Below are 17,669 nucleotides of genomic sequence, written 5' to 3' on the forward strand. Positions count from 1 at the left end.
TGAATTTTTGCTGTTGAATGGGTGGAATTTGTATTTTGCAGGTTTCCTTCGGTGTTAAAGCCATCGCAGTTCTGCCTTTGTAGTTCTTACCATACCAACTTTTGGCCTTGGCCCAATCTTTTTGGCAGTTTGGCGATTTGAAAGCCCCTCTGAGGTCAAGTTATTGTTGGACTTGTTCTTTTTCGCGAGCCGTTAATTATTTCTGCTTTCCCATTTCATTAGAATTAAGAAGTTTTTGACCAAACCCAATGAATGCTTAAAAAATTATCGCTTTTCACAGCCTTAATGCGCAAATAATGTTGGCTAACTGAGCGCCTCTATTCAAGTGAACCTATAAATCAAGCACAGTATTATATTATATTACAGCTGCTGAAGTTCTATTGGTGCGAAATACCGTTATAATACGTTCGCATATAAGTAGATGACGTATTTTTTCGTGCTTAACTACCAATCCGTAATTAAACCGCGCGATTTCCCATAAAAAATGTCTCTCCTAAAATCTGAGATTAAAAAATAGTTCTAGATTATTACCATACTTTTTGACATACAACCCTGTGTTTCCTGTGTAATAGATCATTATTTTTACACGTGTAAAGAAAAGCGTCAAAGTAAAAACTAAATAAAATGGATGCCGGCAAAGAAAACTGGTTTGTAGACATAATTCTAATAAAATGTTTGTTAGGTATTATTAACTATGGATTCATATAACAGAAAAAAGCGTGTATCCTCTTATTATATATATATATACCTATATAATTTTGGCGCGTACACCCTTTTTGGGTGTTTGGCCGAGCTCCTCCTCCAATTTGTGGTGTGCGTCTTGATGTTGTTCGCGTCGTTTACGGATTTCCTCCAACTGTTTATTATTAGCAGCCAATTGCGCAATTAAATTAGCTATTCCTTTTCCTTCTCAATTAGCTATTGTTAATAATAATTAAACAAACGAAAAACATCGAAATATTACATCGAAATAATTTCTATGAAGAAGAATCAAAGGGCATTCATTAAAGGTGGTGGCAAGAGACCAACAACAATGTTCTCTACGTTTGATTGTCAAAGCAAAGTATTGCGAAACTAGAAAACAAATAATGAATTCGCCTTATTTTATTCCGAGCTGACAGCCCCCGGACACGGCGAAAAAAACAAACAAATCAGCTGATTTACCAACACCACCTTTAATGGATTCGCCTTGAGAAAAACCTTTCACAGTAGTATTGAGAGCTGATTGTCAATTTTGCTGGTAATCTGCCATATGTAAACGGGTAAATAAATTTTGTGGATTGATTGGTAATTAATGCATATACGAACGTACTTTAAGAAGGAATATTTTGATGCTCGTTTATTTTCGAGCACACTACAGCCTTCACTTGTATTATCAGAAACCTTTTTGTTACTAGATCAAATACGGTTGCTTTAATAAATATTTCCTTCCATGTTATTGTTGTGACAGTATCATCTTCGTCTAGCTCATCTAACTGTAGGCCCAGGAAAGTTGGGGTTTCGACAGGTTGAGTCCACAGGGAAAGGGGTGTTAGATGAGTGGGTTTGATGGGGCATGTGAACAGGTAGTTAGTGTCGTGCGGGGTACCTTCACATACTGGACATACTATATACTCTGGGTGGGTAGGTAGGTAAGAGTTTAGCCTGCTACAGTATCCAGAAAGTAATTCTGGCAAGGTTCCGCGGGCCTCCCGGGGTAACTGGAGCTCTTCATTTGCTATAGGTGGTCGTTGGACTCCGATAACGACATCCGGGGTCGGAAGCTGAAGAAGGTGGCAAGTGTCGAATGTCGTGCCCGATGAATGTCGTTTATAGTCTGTCTAAACACTGTCCAGTCCAGTAGTTGTCGTTTTGTTTTGTCCTGGATCTCGGCGGCGTAATTGAAGGTGTGTGTCTCCTGACGTACCTGAGAGGCGACACTTTTTTAAAAACTATTGCTGCTAATCAATTGAACCGGACTGTAAGTTGATCTTTCCCACGTATCATGTCACATTTCGATGCGTTTGCTCTAGCGTAGCGCAGAAAAGCATTCGGATTCGAGATGTGAGATATTTGTGATTTTTTTTAATAGTCTGAAGAAAAATTAAAACACGGGGTGTGTATGTATGTTTATGTTTTTATTTTTACTAATCACTTTAATGCTTTAAACACTTGTTGTATCTTTACATTCACTGTATTCATATCATAGTTTAAGAACTTCAATGCATTCCTACCGTCCATTTTGTATGTACTATGTGTAAGTGTGTATGTACATCCGAAACATTTGTTCTTACTTTTGTAGTATGTATGTATGTATGTATGTATGTAGCTGATGCAACCTTATACTTATGCATTTTATTTTATTTTTAACGCATTTTTCTTGCTTTCGATTAGCTAACAGAAAATAATGAATTAAAATTAATTATTTGAAAGAAAACATAAAAATATACATATAAGTGAACAACTTTAAGTTAACAAACACTCAACCGACTTTTTTCTTTTCCACTTTCTCAATAACATCACTGAATTCAATTAATTGTTAACTTAGAGTGTGGCATGGAAATTAAATACGAGTGGTTCCGTTTATTTCAGTTTATTTCACCGTCACTGAGTTAGTATGTAGTAGAAAGGGGAAAAAATGGCAAACAGAAAGTATCGAATAGCTATCGGTATGTTTGAAAAGTTAAATGATAATTTGCAAATCCATGAAGGGAGCCTAAGTAATTAAATAAAATTAAACTATTTAAATAGTTATACTTCTTTTCGCTTCCAGCATTTTCATTCCATTTCTTTCGTCTTCATTTTTTATCATCAATCATATTTTAGAGATCGATTACCTTATGAAAAAAAAATATTATTACCACATAATTTGGTACATACTCGTATGTATGTATAAGTTTAGCTTAAGTAATGTATACGTTAGATTTAAAATATATCCATGGAAATGTGCTCACATTCAGTTACTGCACTGAGCGCTAAAATATATTTTGTGTATTTGGGTAAAACAGAAGTTTACAGTGACAAGAACCCAGCTTAGAAATTTTAATATACCGTAGGTATATGCATACATACATATGTATATGTATGTACGTATATATGCATAAATGTACACCGAGTGACAAAATGATAGCACAATTTGACTAATTTTGAATCATTTTCTTTCGAAAGTTCACTATTTTCGTGTAAAAGTATAGTTCATTGTCTAACAAAAATCATATAAATTCCAGTTTTTGAATTTCTAGAAAGATTTTTGGTATGCAGTTTTATAACTCATTGAATTTTAGTATAATAAAATGCAAGTTTAAAGTTGCTAAAAAATACCGTTGATTCGTTATAATTTTTTTCACTGACAGTGTCGGGCGTTTTCTCCATATAAAAATATGTCGTGCAGTTTTAATATGAAGTGTTGGGCGTTTTCCTCATATAAAAAGAATGCAAATGAAAAAAATTAAAAAAAAATCAACGGGATTTTCGAATAGCTTCAAACTTTTCCTTTATCATACTAAAATACTAAAATTTGTATGTATGATTTGAGTGCCTGCTAAGAGTTTTTAACAATACGTAAAGATATGGCTTAACACAATATACTTGTATAGTGCATACAGTTGTGAACAACTAAATAGAACCGATGCTTTTTTTTTATGTGGATTTTTGAGTAATTGTATTTCGGCTTGAGTGTCGAACGAGAGCTCCGACATAACAGCATGGATTCACCGCTCCATAGCAGGTGATAAGTTATCGGCCCGAATCAACCCGTTTCCCTAGTTAAGCTGAAGTCTTTAACCCTTAAGGTTAGGTTAGGTTGAAGCGGTTGTCCACTGTGGGACACACTCAGGCTCATAACCCATTCTGATGCCGCATGGGTAACTTGTTCTTATCGCTCTTTTATAAAATCTTTGATTTCAACTGAACTAAGAGCTTCCAATTCATCAAAGATTTGTCTAGCTAAAATGATAAGTCTACGTCTGGATAGAACAGGAGAGTGGCACAAAAGGTACGAAATCGTTGTTGTTGTTGCTGTTGTAGCAGCATAAACATTCCCCATACATATACGAGGAAGGCTACTGAAGTGACGCTCCTTGGTCGGATATAAATCCGGGTTGTTCCGGTTACGTAGGAACCGTTTTCCTCTTCTTCATGTAGACAACTTCTGCAGAAGTCATGTGTTTGCACACCTATCGCTGTTATAGCTGAAATCAGTGTGCTAAGTCTGTGCTTAACTCGCCTTAGCAGATATTCTGTGTGTTTAGCATAGAGCGTCTGCCATAGTTGTCGAACGATGCTGGATGTGGTTTCATTTGTGCCAAGTTTCCCTATCGTTCATCGGCTCTGCAGTTACCCTCAATCTTACAAGGGCCCCAGGAACCCATGTTAACTTTAGTTGAAATGACTCAGTCATCTCGTTAAACGAAGAGGTTCATAAATTACAACTCAAACTACGAAACTGCTGGGTCTACAAAGCGCTCTGGCAAAAACTGAATCTTAAAAAGACAAAATGTCTGCTTGGGTTCTATAGTTCAACTACCAGCAACCACTGAATCTTAAAAGGACAAAATGTCTGCTTGGGTTCTATAGTTCAACTACCAGCATCCACACAGGTATTACAAGGGGTCACTGCGCTTTTGGCACCCATAGAATGGGTGTACCTCACAATGACTTCTGCAGGAATTGTGGAGATGAAGAAGCAATTGAGTCGGTACAACACCTGCTCTGTGAATGTTCTGCACTTCAAAGAAGTTGTGCTAAATAGTTTGGCGTTTAATTCTTTGAAGACTTGCAAAATGTCTCACTGGAGGGGCTGGTTGCCTCCTTAAAAAGTACTAAGTGATTTAAGCAACTTAGTTAGGGCATGGAGGGCCTAAAGGCCATCGAGAGTGTCTTGTCTTAGACTAGTAACCTGACTAGCCTAACCTAACCTATTCTCTCTCATCTCATCATTTTCAAACAATCTAGGCTGGTAGACGATTTTTTTTTGGAGAATTTTCTACCTTCTGTGTCCCATAATTATTGTTCTTTGGCTGAGTGAAGGATGTTTGGATTTGCCCCTAAACTTAAAGTTGTAACGGCAAACCTCAAATGACAATGAATTCGAACGAAATAAATTTTGTTTTTTTTTTGTGCACTTTGGGTTTTATTTGCCCAGCTATAAATGCAGAAGCAAGAAATTTAATCAAATACATTTGTATAAAAAAATTCATTTAAAATTTGCTCTAAGTCCGTTTAGAAAATTCAAGTCTCTATAATAAAAAACTAAAATGAACTAAAGGAAAATATTAAATCCCAAAGATATTTTGGCTCTATTCAGTGGTACATTTCTCTGTATGCATATTTTATAAACCATATTCACATTACCAAACTGGGTTATGTTCATAGTTTGTAACTATTTTGTTTTCATTCTTTTTCTTTAGTTCGATAGCAACCTTGTGCTCCGTTCATTTTTTAAAAACTATTTACGCATTTCGCATTCGAGCGAGTTAATTCACGTCTGCTTTTTGCTTGGCGTTGTCTTTTTGGTTTTAATTTATTATGGGTCATTAGTTCAAACAGACTCAAATACATACAAACATACAATTAAGTAGGAGAAAAGTTGTTGTACGAAATACAGCAAATCAGTAGTACGTCTCGAAGTTTAAGATAACGCAATTTGTGAATTTCTCAAACTAATGCCATGAAGGGTATATCTACATACGGGCCCTAATATAGTCGAAGAGTGCAAGTTGCATCATGAGGCTACAATTGTCACTCCAGAGTGAACTTTTACATATTCGATAAAAGTTTTAATAAAAATATATATATATATAATTGGCGCATACACCTTTTTTGGGTGTTTGGCTGAGCTCCTCTTCCTATTTGTGGTGTGCGTCTTGATGTTGTTCCACAAATGGAGGGACCTACAGTTTCAAGCCGACTCCGAACGGCAGATATTTTTATGAGGAGATTTTTCATGGCAGAAATACACTCGGATGTTTGTCATTGCTGCCGAGAGGCGACCGCTATTAGAAAAAACGTTTTCTTAATTTTGGTGTTTCACCAAGATTCGAACCTACGTTCTCTCTGTGAATTCCGAATGGTAGTCACGCACCAACCCATTCGGCTACATAGATGAAAAAATTAAAAAAAGGCAATAAAAGGAACCAAACAACTGGTGTCCAGACAATGCTACAACAACAATGGTATTATCTACATATTTGACATGAGTACTTAGTAACTAACAGCTTTCAAGGAAATGAAATTGCCGATGATTTGGCCAACTGCAGATCAGTGGTTACGCCACAGGGGACTACAGCCAATAAACGGAATCAGTTTAATTCAGTAGAACTGCAAAGTGTTTTGTGAAAGGCTCAAACAGAAAACTGTCGAACTTTCTTCTAAAGCTTGGTAGAAAAGACGTTCGGTGGATGATATATGACCACTACTTCAATCACTGAGGGCGCTATTTACCTGCCTTGTCTGGAGGAGGCGGATGGCACTGGGTATTTTCTCTGTGAATGTTCTACCTTTGCTAGAGCAGGGGCTACGAATTTCGCATTCCGATGTCATGAGAATGAGTAAAATTCGTTCCCTCAAACTAGAGGATATTTTCAGATTTATCAAAGAATCTGGAAAATTCTCACAGGTCTATCTACCTCTATGCTATCCTATCTTTCTCCTTCTGTCACTTCTCTCCTTCCCTCCTTGTCTGTCAACCCTTTTACTCGCCTGAGCTTCGAATACAATAGGCTTTTTGGGCCTGAGTCTTTTAGGAATTACCATTCCCTCGGTGCGCTTCTTGACCGAAACATATCCCAACACGATGTAGCCGTTTGATTAATATTTAGCCTTTGGCAAAGTCCAGAATTGGCATTGTGAAGCTTGCGATCGTTCTCACTAGACGCTGAACTATTAGCACTCACGCCAGTAGGCAGAGTCAACTACTTCTACCACGACAGTCGGTTCTACGTAACCGGAATGACGCGGATTTATAACCTGCCAAGGACTTTTACTTCAGGAGCATTCCCTATAAATGGATGGGGAATGTTTATACTATAAAAACAACTACAGCGGACTATCGCTGTGTCCACGCCATCTACGAATGTATGTCCGACAAGTGAAGGTAGCCCGGGTGACACTAACCTTAAGAGCTCTTCACATGCGCACTTAAATCTAATCACCTAAACCCTCTCTGTTTTTTGTTTCACATTGTCGCCCTGTCGACCCTACCGTAAGATGAGATTAGCAACATCGCCTTCAGCGCATTAAGCAGTTATTTTTAAGGTGGAACAAAAGAAAGACAATAGCCCCATGAATGCCGCAATCGGAGTTCCCACAACAGGTTACATTTATACCTATTTCAGATATGTGAAGAAACCTCGCGCGATACTGATCACCTCTTCTCATGTCAACCCAAACCAACTCATTTAATGCCTCACTGCCACTGATCCGGCATCGTTTCTGAACCATGTTTCCTGGGCCTACTGTTAGTTCACCTCTTTCACAACACTTTAAGCGAATCCGAAGGAATTTTTGCGTTGAATTGTCATCGAGTCGAGTCGAGTTGTCACACCAGAAACTAAGCAACAATCAAAACAATGGATTTCTTCCGGTGAATCTGCTCCAAAGAAGGCGAAGAGAGTCATTGAAGGAGACACGACCGCATTGGGCGAAAAAGAAGGTGCTGTTTCACTACGATAACGCACCAGCACATTCATCCGGAGTTGTCGCCGCCAAACTGCTTGAATTGCGTTATGAATTGCTGCCGCATCGCCCGTATCCACCCGATCTGGCTCCCTGCGACTTTTTCTTGTTCTCTAACACGAAGAAATGGCTCGCGGGAAAAAATTTAGTTCAAGCGCGAAAGTCATCGCCGAGACAGAGGCGTATTTTGGATAGTTCGACAAATCGTTATTTTCGGAGGGGTTAAAAGAAATGTTATGTTGCCGTATTGCAGAGAGGAGATGGCAATAAAATGGATCGACCAGCGGGACAATGATCCTAAACACACGAGTCGGAAGACCAAAGGTTGGTGTTTCAACTATGCATCTACGCAAGCTTTCTTAATGCTGTTTTTCTTTAATTTTTCTATAAACTTGTTCATAATGCGTTACTTATACTCGTATGACCACTGTTATTTTTATTTTACATGGATAGATTGATTTCTTCGAGCTTTGCACTTCAAGCTCATGGCCGTTTGTGGCCTCTGCTCATCACAGTGCCACATCCAGACCCAGTTCCCCTGGCGATACTCTTTACCACCTAGACAAAGGAGGTCAAACTGCAACTCAAGGTAAAAGTCGATGACACACCAATTCCGACTGTTAACAATCCCAAAATTTTGGGTATAACCTTCGACAGTTTGCTTTCCATCTCTGCGGGTTGGTTTGAGCGTATGTGCCTTTCTTCTGGCTGCAGTTGGCCGAAATTTATCAGCCTTCTACGCGTTATAGCGCTGCATTCCAGGAGAAGATGCATTGGTATTCGTCGCAGAAACGACAATAGTTAGTGGACCATATCCCGATCATGTGCAGATGACTTCACAGGCTGCAGTGGCGTGAGAATGCCGTTAAACATTCTCAGTTTATCTTTGGGGAGGGTCCTGAGTCTCTTAAACCTCTTTTGGTTATACACTACCAATAAGGTTTTCGCCTGGCGTAACCTCATATTTTGGTGTTGGCAAACCTCCCTTAGCAGACCTAGCTCTTCACTCCTAAGCTTCTCCGTGATGCTGTGTTGCCCTATAGCAAGGAAGAGTTCGGGTCCTCTCACCAATGCGTTCGCTACTTCGTTCCCAGTTATTGGGTTTTACGGAAAGTATATTCGTTTTTTCCTCGACAGAGGGTTTAATTGTATTTTTTTACAGTTAACTTTACACCTAAGCCGCATTGTCATTATATGTTTTGACAGCTGATATAGCAAGGCTTGTGTGTGAATAAGTTCAATTGATTGTATTTAGTAGAAAAAAATGAACCGATGTGTATGGTTGACCGTACGCCCGTGCCAGAACTGGTTTGCAAAATTTCGATATGGCAATTTTGATGGCGAAGATGCACCGCATTCTGGAAGGCCGGTTGAAATCGCGATAAAGGCATTAGTTGATGCAAAGCGGCGAATAACACAACGTGAGATCGGTGAGAGGTTAAATTTAACGAATTCAACTGGGCCTGGGCTTAAAATGGTCTTTCATTTTCACCACAAAAAAAACGAAATTACTTTCCGAACAAGCCAAAATTTTAATGCTTACGCTGAAGTTCTATCTTTTGTTAGAAACATTTTTTTTTTTCGTTATAGAATTAATTTAAATATGTTTTCAATTAAAGAATAGAATTATATTTGAAAATTATCAGGTCAGTCCATAAGTTCGTGCGTATTTTACCTATAATTTCACTTTTGTACGATTTTTGCATATAAAAAATTATTCGCGGAATATAACGGAACTATTTATATTTTCTTTGATATATTGTGCATTCAACAAGTGATTTTAATCGCGGATAGAAGCACGTGTTGCTAAAAAATTAAATGAAATGTTCGAACGCGTATAAGAGACATATTTTGTATTTTTTTTATAAAAGTGGTAAAAATGCAACCACTGCTGCTGCAGCAATAAACACTGTTCACGGAGAGGATACCATGAGTGTAAGGACTGCGCAAAAGTGGTTTTGAAAATTCCGAAGTGATAACTGCGGCGTCGAGGATGCCCCTGCGCTGGTCGTCCTGAAGTCTTTAACTCCACCGCCTTGCTCGAACTCGTGGAAGCTGAGCCAAATTTGACAGTCGATATGATAGCTCAGAGGTTAAATTCATCGCATGGAACAGTTCACAGGCACCTGGTTCAGTTGGGAAATGTTTCACAGCTGGGAAAATGGGTTCCGCATAGACTTTCCGTCGCCAACCTTCAGCAGAGAGTGAATGTGTGTTCTCAGCTGCTGCAATGGCTTGAAAATGAAAGTTTTTTGCTCCGTATCGTTACTGGTGATGAAAAATGGGTCCTTTACAATAATCCTGTTCGCAAACGCCAATGGTTAGATAAAGATGAAACACCAGAACGGACCCCTAGAGATGGCTTTCACCCCAAGAAGATTTTCCTCCTGTCTATTTGGTGGGATATGGCCGGTATTGTTTTGTAAGAACTTCTGCAACCAAACCAGACGATAACTGCTGATTATTATTCCCATCAGCTAACAAACCTGAATGAGGCACTTAACAAAAATCGACCGTCTTTAGTGAATAGACGCAAAGTTTTGTTTCACCACGACAACGCAAGACCTCATACGGCAAGGCAAACATTAGGCAAGCTGAACGAACTCGGATGGGAGCTAATGCCGCATCCACCATACTCTCCGGATATTGCACCTTGTGATTATCACCTTTTCCGTGGACGTCAATCCCATATGAGTAACAAGAACTACTCCTCAAAGGAAGCTATAAAAAGGGATATTGAAGCGTATTTTGGCTCCAAGGACAAACATTTTTTTCAGCAGGGAATTAAAAATTTGCCTAAACGTTGGAAAGACATTGTAAATAATGAAGGAAAATATATTATTGATTAATAAATACTTTAAACATCTTTTTTATTAATTTTACAACCACCTTTAAAAAACGCACGAACTTATGGACTGACCTGATATAATAAAAACTTTCTAATCACATCATAGATAAAAAATTTTTTTAGAAATCTAATACGAGTATTCTTTTGATGGTTGATTCTTTTGATACTGCTATTTTCGTGTTCGCAACTGTACATTTTATAAGAATTTGAAAAAAAAAAAACATTTTTTTAAGCGCATTTGCTAATTTATTAAAAAACGTTTTTGTTGTACGATTTGAGTCTGTTTGTATGCGTTTTCCTCGGGCAATGCAGGATGATTTTAAATCAAGGAAAATGCAAAATTCTCGTCTGAGCCATGAAATTTCTATAATATGCTTTTCTGCATTTGAAAGCATTTTTTGTTGTTGCTTTTGTTTTTGTTTTTGAAAGCATGACCGATTTTGCTCTGGTTCACGCTCACTTTATACATTTAACAATTATTATGTTGTGTTCAATTACAAATACAAAGTTATACTAGCGCATTAAAACTTCAGTTCCCTAATTATTTAGTACAAAAGTATGAGTTCATGTATTAATTATTTGGTTTTTAGTTTTAACATCTTAGAGTAAACTAGAAGAACGAACTTAAGTAAACTTCAAATTTATACAAGAATGGTGAAGGCAAATTGTAGGATGATAAGTAAAATAGGCGCCAAACACCAAGCATACATGGAATCGAAACATTTCCAAAAAAAAATATTTTATTCGACATGTATGTGTGTGTGTGTGTGTGTGTATGTGATTATATACCTGCATACATATACATGAAATATTGTAGTTGCGCATTTTCCTTACCCCACGACGTTTGCCGTACAATGACAGAAAATATTTGTTTTTTGTATTAAATTAAACTACACAATGTTTTCTTTTGAAATTACATAACATTAATTATAATTAATAATAGGTTTAGAAGAATAACATAAAAATAGGATACAAATTAGTCACGTCTTTGAGAAGTCGTTTTAGAAACTTTTTCCACATGGAAATGGCAGGCATTGCTTTACAGTACGCATAAGGATTCATACCTCGATGGGAATTAATGAATTTCATTTAACAAAATTTAACAAGATTGTACATAAAACCGCATTTTTCTTTATGTTGATGCATTATTTTGCAGAGGCACTAGACTAATAAGACGACACTAAAAATGTATGTATACCATTTATGACTACAGTTTGGCATATTTGTGTTGTGCTCATATGGCCACTTTCATATTGAATTTATTTCCCCTAATCTTTAAAATATTTAATAAGATTTTATTTCCGTGTGCAGGTAAACGCAGATACTGACTATAGCTTGGATACCAGCAGAGCTTTTCTGAAATTATTGGTCAAATATGCGCTTAGCAATGTTAATCTCTGTTGACAGCAAGTAACAAATTTGAAATTTCAAACTTCAATTCAATCATCCACCAATAACTCAAATTTGGTTAAATAAATGAAGTTGGCTGTGCTCGCAGTTATCTATAGCTTAAGCCTGTTGCAACCGGCCTGCAAAAGTACGCTAAGAAAATTAGCGTATTATTTGTGGAAAGCAACATCACAAAATATCCTACTCGGGAAATTCCAGCAAAGCGTCAAATAAAACCAAGGCGCACAAATATAAGGTGACATCAGCAGAACAGCTGATTCGTGTTTTTTTATTTTTTTGCGATTTTTTTTTCATCATAGTTTCGTTAGTTTACTTTCTGATTGCAGTTTTGGCATTCAAGCCACAAAATTACAAAAACAAAATACACGTAAAATTTGTTTGTGTATTACTGATATCACCTTGTATGAACTCAACTTGAACAAAACGAAACGCTCAAATGCTGGATATATAAATACAAAAAATAAAACGATTTCGAATAGTCTTTTGCAGGTCGTATGCAAAAGAATGCAGCAATTTACATAAGATGACTTCGTTATAGCAGCTGATTCTTTCCTTGTGACTTCCTGGTTGGAAATATCAAAGTGTCTTATTTGTTTGCCTACATTCTGTATGAAATTTGTTGGCCATCCAACTAAACAGTAACTATACATACATACAGTGGTGGCCTTATAATTAGAAACGATGTGCTAAGAAAAATAAAATCACTGTGCATATTTTTGGAAGACGTGCACTGTGAATTATGAGCACCGTTATTCTTAGAATAGGCGATGAACATTGTATTTAGAAAAACACGTTGATATTTGATGGTTGATTCCTGAAAAAATTCACATTGTTTCTCTGATTGTGTTTCTTGGCTGGCCACAAAATTAGAAACGCGCAGTTTTTTCTTAAATTTTCTATATTTATCTTGGAGTTAGTGTTAAAGTAAGTATACTGAAAAAATCCATAGATTAGCTTTTCTAATTTTAGTTCATCTCAATTGTTAGAATGGGTAAGAAAAAGTCATGCTCCCCGAAATTGAGGGAGCTAATTGTACAGTGTTACAAAAAGGAAAAAATTTCAATGTCGGCTATCGCACAAAGGTTTGGCTGCTCCAAAAATGGTATTCGGAGCAATTCATTTGTACAAAAAAACGAGGAACTTTGAAACCCCAGCCAGGCAGCCTAGACCTCGAAAAACAACTCCAGCGGATGATAGGCATATTTGTAGGACCAGCAAGAGCAACCCTTTTATGTCTTCGCATGATATAAAAGCCGAAGTTGCAGAGCAATTAAACGTAGAAGTCTCGGGTCGGACGATAAGAAGGCGCTTACAAGAAGCGGGACTACGTGGGTGCATCGCACAAAAAAACAGCATGTGTCAAAAAAATATTATGAAGCGGTTACGATTTGCTAAGGAAATGCTCAAAAAAGATGCAAGATTCTAGAATAGAGTTCTCTGGAGTGACGAATCGAAATTCAATTTATTCCAATCTGATGGGAAAACATATGTGAGGCGTCCTCCAGGCAAAGCTTTGGACCCCAGGTATGCTGTGAAAACAGTGAAACACGGTGGCGGATCTATTATGGTCTGGGGAGCATTTTCTTGGCGTGGCGTGGGCCCAATTGTGCGCATTGACGGAATCATGGACTAACATCAATATAAAAGCATTCTGGAAAATGTAATGGAACCATATTCCTTTGAGAACATGCCGGTTCACTACATTTTCCAGCATGACAATGATCCAAAGCACACTTCGCGGTTAGTAAAGCTTTGGCTTTTGGATCAACATATTGTTGTTTTGGACTGGCCACCGCAAAGTCCTGATCTCAACCCAATTGAGAACTTATGGGCAATTGTGAAACGAGATCTCAAGGACAAAAGTCCGAGAAATAATAATGAATTGTTTCAATTGGTGCAGCGAAGCTGGGAGAGCATATCTGTTGAAAGATGCCAAAATTGAATACAAAATTTGCCGAGAAGACTGCAAAATGTTATAAAAAATAAGGGTTATCCCACAAAATATTAAAATTATGCTAATTTTGTTGAATTTTTTGAAGATATTTTTAAGTTTTCCTTGTCGTTTCTAATTATTTGACCAAGATGCATTTGGGTTTAGTATTAAGTTTATTTTTTTTTTTTTAGGATTGTAGTAATGGTGAACATTTTTTATGTTAAACTGAAAGACTACTTGTTTTTGTATTATTTCTAATAAAAAAAAAATGATGTGGCGAAGTAAATTTTAAAATTGTATTAGTAAAATCAAATGCTGCTATCTCGTTTCTAATTATAAGGCCACCACTGTACATAATTGGCGTTTATACCCTTTTTGGGCGTTTGGCCGAGCGCCTCCTCCTATTTGTGGCGTGCATCTTGATGTTGTTTTACAAATAGAGGGACCCACAGTTTTAAGCCGACTCCGAACGGCAGATATTTCTTATAAGGAGCTCTTTCATGGCAGAAATACACTCGGCGGTTTGGCACTGCCTGCCGAGGGGCGCCCGCTATTAAAAAAAAACTTTTTCTTCATTTTTGTGTTTTACGGAGATTCGAGCCTACGTTCTCTCCGAATCCCGAACGGTAGTCACGCACCAAAACATTGGCTGCGGCTGCCGCAATAACACAATTACTAACAAATACAAAAAAAAAAATCATGTAAATGTTGTTTTTGCTCTAGCGAAGTCACCTTCTATAAATTCGCCTTGGTATGCATGAATTTGTTATTCTATATTTAATTGCCGCTTTGTCGTCTTCGCCCCTTTTTGCAACAACTCGTGACCATCCCTCATTCTCGCTCTATTTTCCACCATTTCCATGCTTTATTTTCTACAAATATTCCCTGTCCTTGTCTTCTCTCTCTATTTGTGTGTGTATATGTGTTATCAAATGTGTGTGTGTGTGTGTGTGTAAGCTGTTTTTAAACAATTGAAATGGTTACATTAATGCCTAGATTGCCATTGTCCGCAAACAGCTGTGCAATCGATGTATCAAATACCAGACAATCCGAGTTGTGAATGGCAGAAGCAACACCTTCATGTATGGAGCGCGGCATAGCCTCCCAAGTTAGGCGTCGCCGATTGCCATTCAATTCCAATCGATACACGAAATTTTCGGCCTCTTTCCGTGAGCCGATTAACTGCACAATAGCGAAGAATTGCTGATGTCCATCGTATTTCTCTTGCTTTTCCAGCACCAACATAAAGTGGTGGCCGAAACACGACTGCATCATGACCCAATCAACAGCCCCTGGCAGATTGATATCGGTAGCGAGAAAGACAATATCCTCGCCCTGTAGCGTAGTAATGCTTTTGTGTGACATCATTAGGTGTTGCATGACCAAATCTAACGGTCCTTGCCACTTGCATGATGCACCCGGGCATGGGCACAGATATGGTCGGCATTCGCATGTCTCTTCGTGTTCGGTCTTTTCGGTGTAGACAAGCGATGCTGTACAGCCATAACCTGAGTGTTTGCACGGGAATTTCACATTTGAGGCGACCTTTTCCATGGCCAAATTGCGTATATTGGCCAATGGGCCGCGACATGTTGGACAGCAGGTGAGTTTCGAGCGACATGATACGCATACCAGATGCCCGCTAGAACATTGTAATATCGGTGGCAACACATAATCAAAGCACACCGGGCACTCAAACAACGAAGTTAGATCGGCAGACATGCCACCATCACCTCCACCGGCGGACGACAGCGACGAACTAGACGAGGAGGATGTGTTGGCGGATGAGGATGTATTGGTGGCCGATGGTGTGCCCGTGCCGGTAGTGATCGGACCTTCGCGGCGTTTGGGATTTAGCTTATTGGACATTTGTGTGTGTTGTAACAGGGTGAATGGTTGCTGCGGACGCAGCTGTGTGCAGGGTGAACCAGAGGCGGCGATGACGGCGACAGTGGAGGCAGGGGCAGAAGCTGAAGAAGCGGGAGCAGAAGCGGAAGCGACAACAACGGCGCTCTCGTCTTCGTTGTGCACCACCGCTGATGATGATGAAGATGATGAAGCCGTCAAAGGCTGTTGGTGTGGTTGCTGAGTAGGCACCAGCGTTAGTGCTCTATGCTGCACTGCTTGAATAGGTCGTACTAGCTGTTGTTGTTGCACTTCAAGTGGAAAACGTGGCAGCACCGGTAACAATAACCGATAACGCTCTTGATAATAGCCGTACTGCTGCTGACGTAGATGAAGTAGATGACGAAGTTGACTGAGGTACTGTTGTTCCACTAGCAGTTGTTGTTGCTGTTGTTGCAAATATTGTAGGCAATTGTGAATGTCTCGTTGTGAACTATGATTGTTACTGTAAATGTTGGGGCTATTACTATTGTTGCAATGGTTTTCGTTCGCGGTCGCGTTCTCGTTCTCGTTCTGGTGCTGGGAGTCGTATAGATCGCGGTAATGCCGCCTGTCGATATTATTGTAATAGTCAAATTGACATATGTTACGTAAAAAACATGAAAACGTCGCGTTTGGCAGTTCACTGGCTGTGCTCACGTAGAAGTATTCCAGAGTGTAGTTGTCGCAGTTGCTTTTACTATGTTCGCGCTGGTGCTGGGCTGTAATTAGAAAAGAAAAAAAACTCAGTACAGTATTAGGCTCAGAAAATTTCGGATTAAATAGTTTATGCTTTATACGTAGAACAAAAGTAGAATTTATGTACAATACAGTTACGTCAAGTGCATAGGTATGTGCACAGTGTGGCAAGCATGGCTGCGAATTCAGTAAAATCTATTTTATTTATTTTTATTACTTTACGACTTAAAATCTATTTTATTTATTTAATACAAGAGTTCTTACTGACTACTGACTACCGTAAACAACCCCACAACATGCACTACAAAATCGCAAGTGAGACAATGGTTGCCGCGTAGCGTTTATAGTATAAAACACTTTGCAATATCGTTTTATCGATGAAGACATCGAACGCAGGGACAGGACCTTAAAATGTCAAGCCCAGGTGATGCCGAGCTCGAAATATTTAACATATATAGGGTTGCCAATATTCGACGGACCCATCTGGCAACCCTGTATCTTTTGACAGAGACGTCAGATCGCTTCATGACATACCGCGGTGGAAGCGTCAGTCCAAGCAGATTTTTACCATGGAACAGTACACGCCACGTGAACGCTCCCAAATTGTTGAAATTTACATTCAACAAAAGAAGTCAATTGTGAAAACTCAACGTGCGTATAAAAAATTAAATAATGTGAAAAGTGCGCCTTCTAAGAACACCATTAAACGTTTGTACGAAACAAGTTGGAATGGACCCAAAAAACACATCGGTCCGTCGAATATGAGCAACCCTGTATGTATATACCTCCTCTCACCTACCGCCCGGCTGGATATCACCAAGAAATTAGTGCGGTCATCAGAGGTGAAAGCCGTTTGATTGTAGGTGACTTCAATGCGCACCACGATTTTTAGCATTCAAGCCTGCCAAACGATCATAGAAGACATTTTTTGGCAGAGCAGATAGACGATTCGGCATGCAGCACAGTAAATGATGACAACTCCGTCAAGATAGTGGGTAGCTGCAGCAGCTCACCTGACCTAACAATTGCTAGCCAGCTCAATAGCATAACCTGGCGACCTATGCTATCGCTGGCATCAGACCGTTTACCCATCATCGTCTCGATTGAAAAACCTGCCCACTTTGTTTCCACGTTCCCACATTAACTTCAACCAAGCTAATTGGCCCGGCTTAGCAAAATTCACGCTCTCCCCATCCCCATGATACTTTTTTCATCTTTGACATTTTTCAAGTAAACAAATTT

General features: G+C 38.7%; 2 protein-coding genes across 9 annotated transcripts in view; one reads left to right on the forward strand and one right to left on the reverse strand.

Annotated features, from left to right (window-relative positions):
* LOC128859632 (opsin Rh4) overlaps nucleotides 1-17,669 on the forward strand; it is a 72,350-nt gene that overhangs the window by 21,318 nt on the left and 33,363 nt on the right. The gene's annotated exons all lie outside the window — the stretch shown is intronic.
* The window catches only part of LOC128859633 (E3 ubiquitin-protein ligase sina), a 39,117-nt gene continuing 26,876 nt past the window's right edge, over nucleotides 5,429-17,669 (reverse strand). For all 7 annotated transcript variants that reach the window (XM_054096597.1, XM_054096594.1, XM_054096592.1 and 4 more), the window contains one exon: nucleotides 5,429-16,450. In XM_054096597.1, the coding sequence (XP_053952572.1) occupies nucleotides 14,808-15,713 (906 nt within the window). In that variant the 5' untranslated portion in view covers nucleotides 15,714-16,450 and the 3' untranslated portion in view covers nucleotides 5,429-14,807. The remainder of the gene's footprint in view (nucleotides 16,451-17,669) is intronic.

The sequence above is a fragment of the Anastrepha ludens genome, chromosome 4 (assembly GCF_028408465.1).
Source record: "Anastrepha ludens isolate Willacy chromosome 4, idAnaLude1.1, whole genome shotgun sequence".
Lineage (NCBI taxonomy): Eukaryota > Metazoa > Arthropoda > Insecta > Diptera > Tephritidae > Anastrepha > Anastrepha ludens.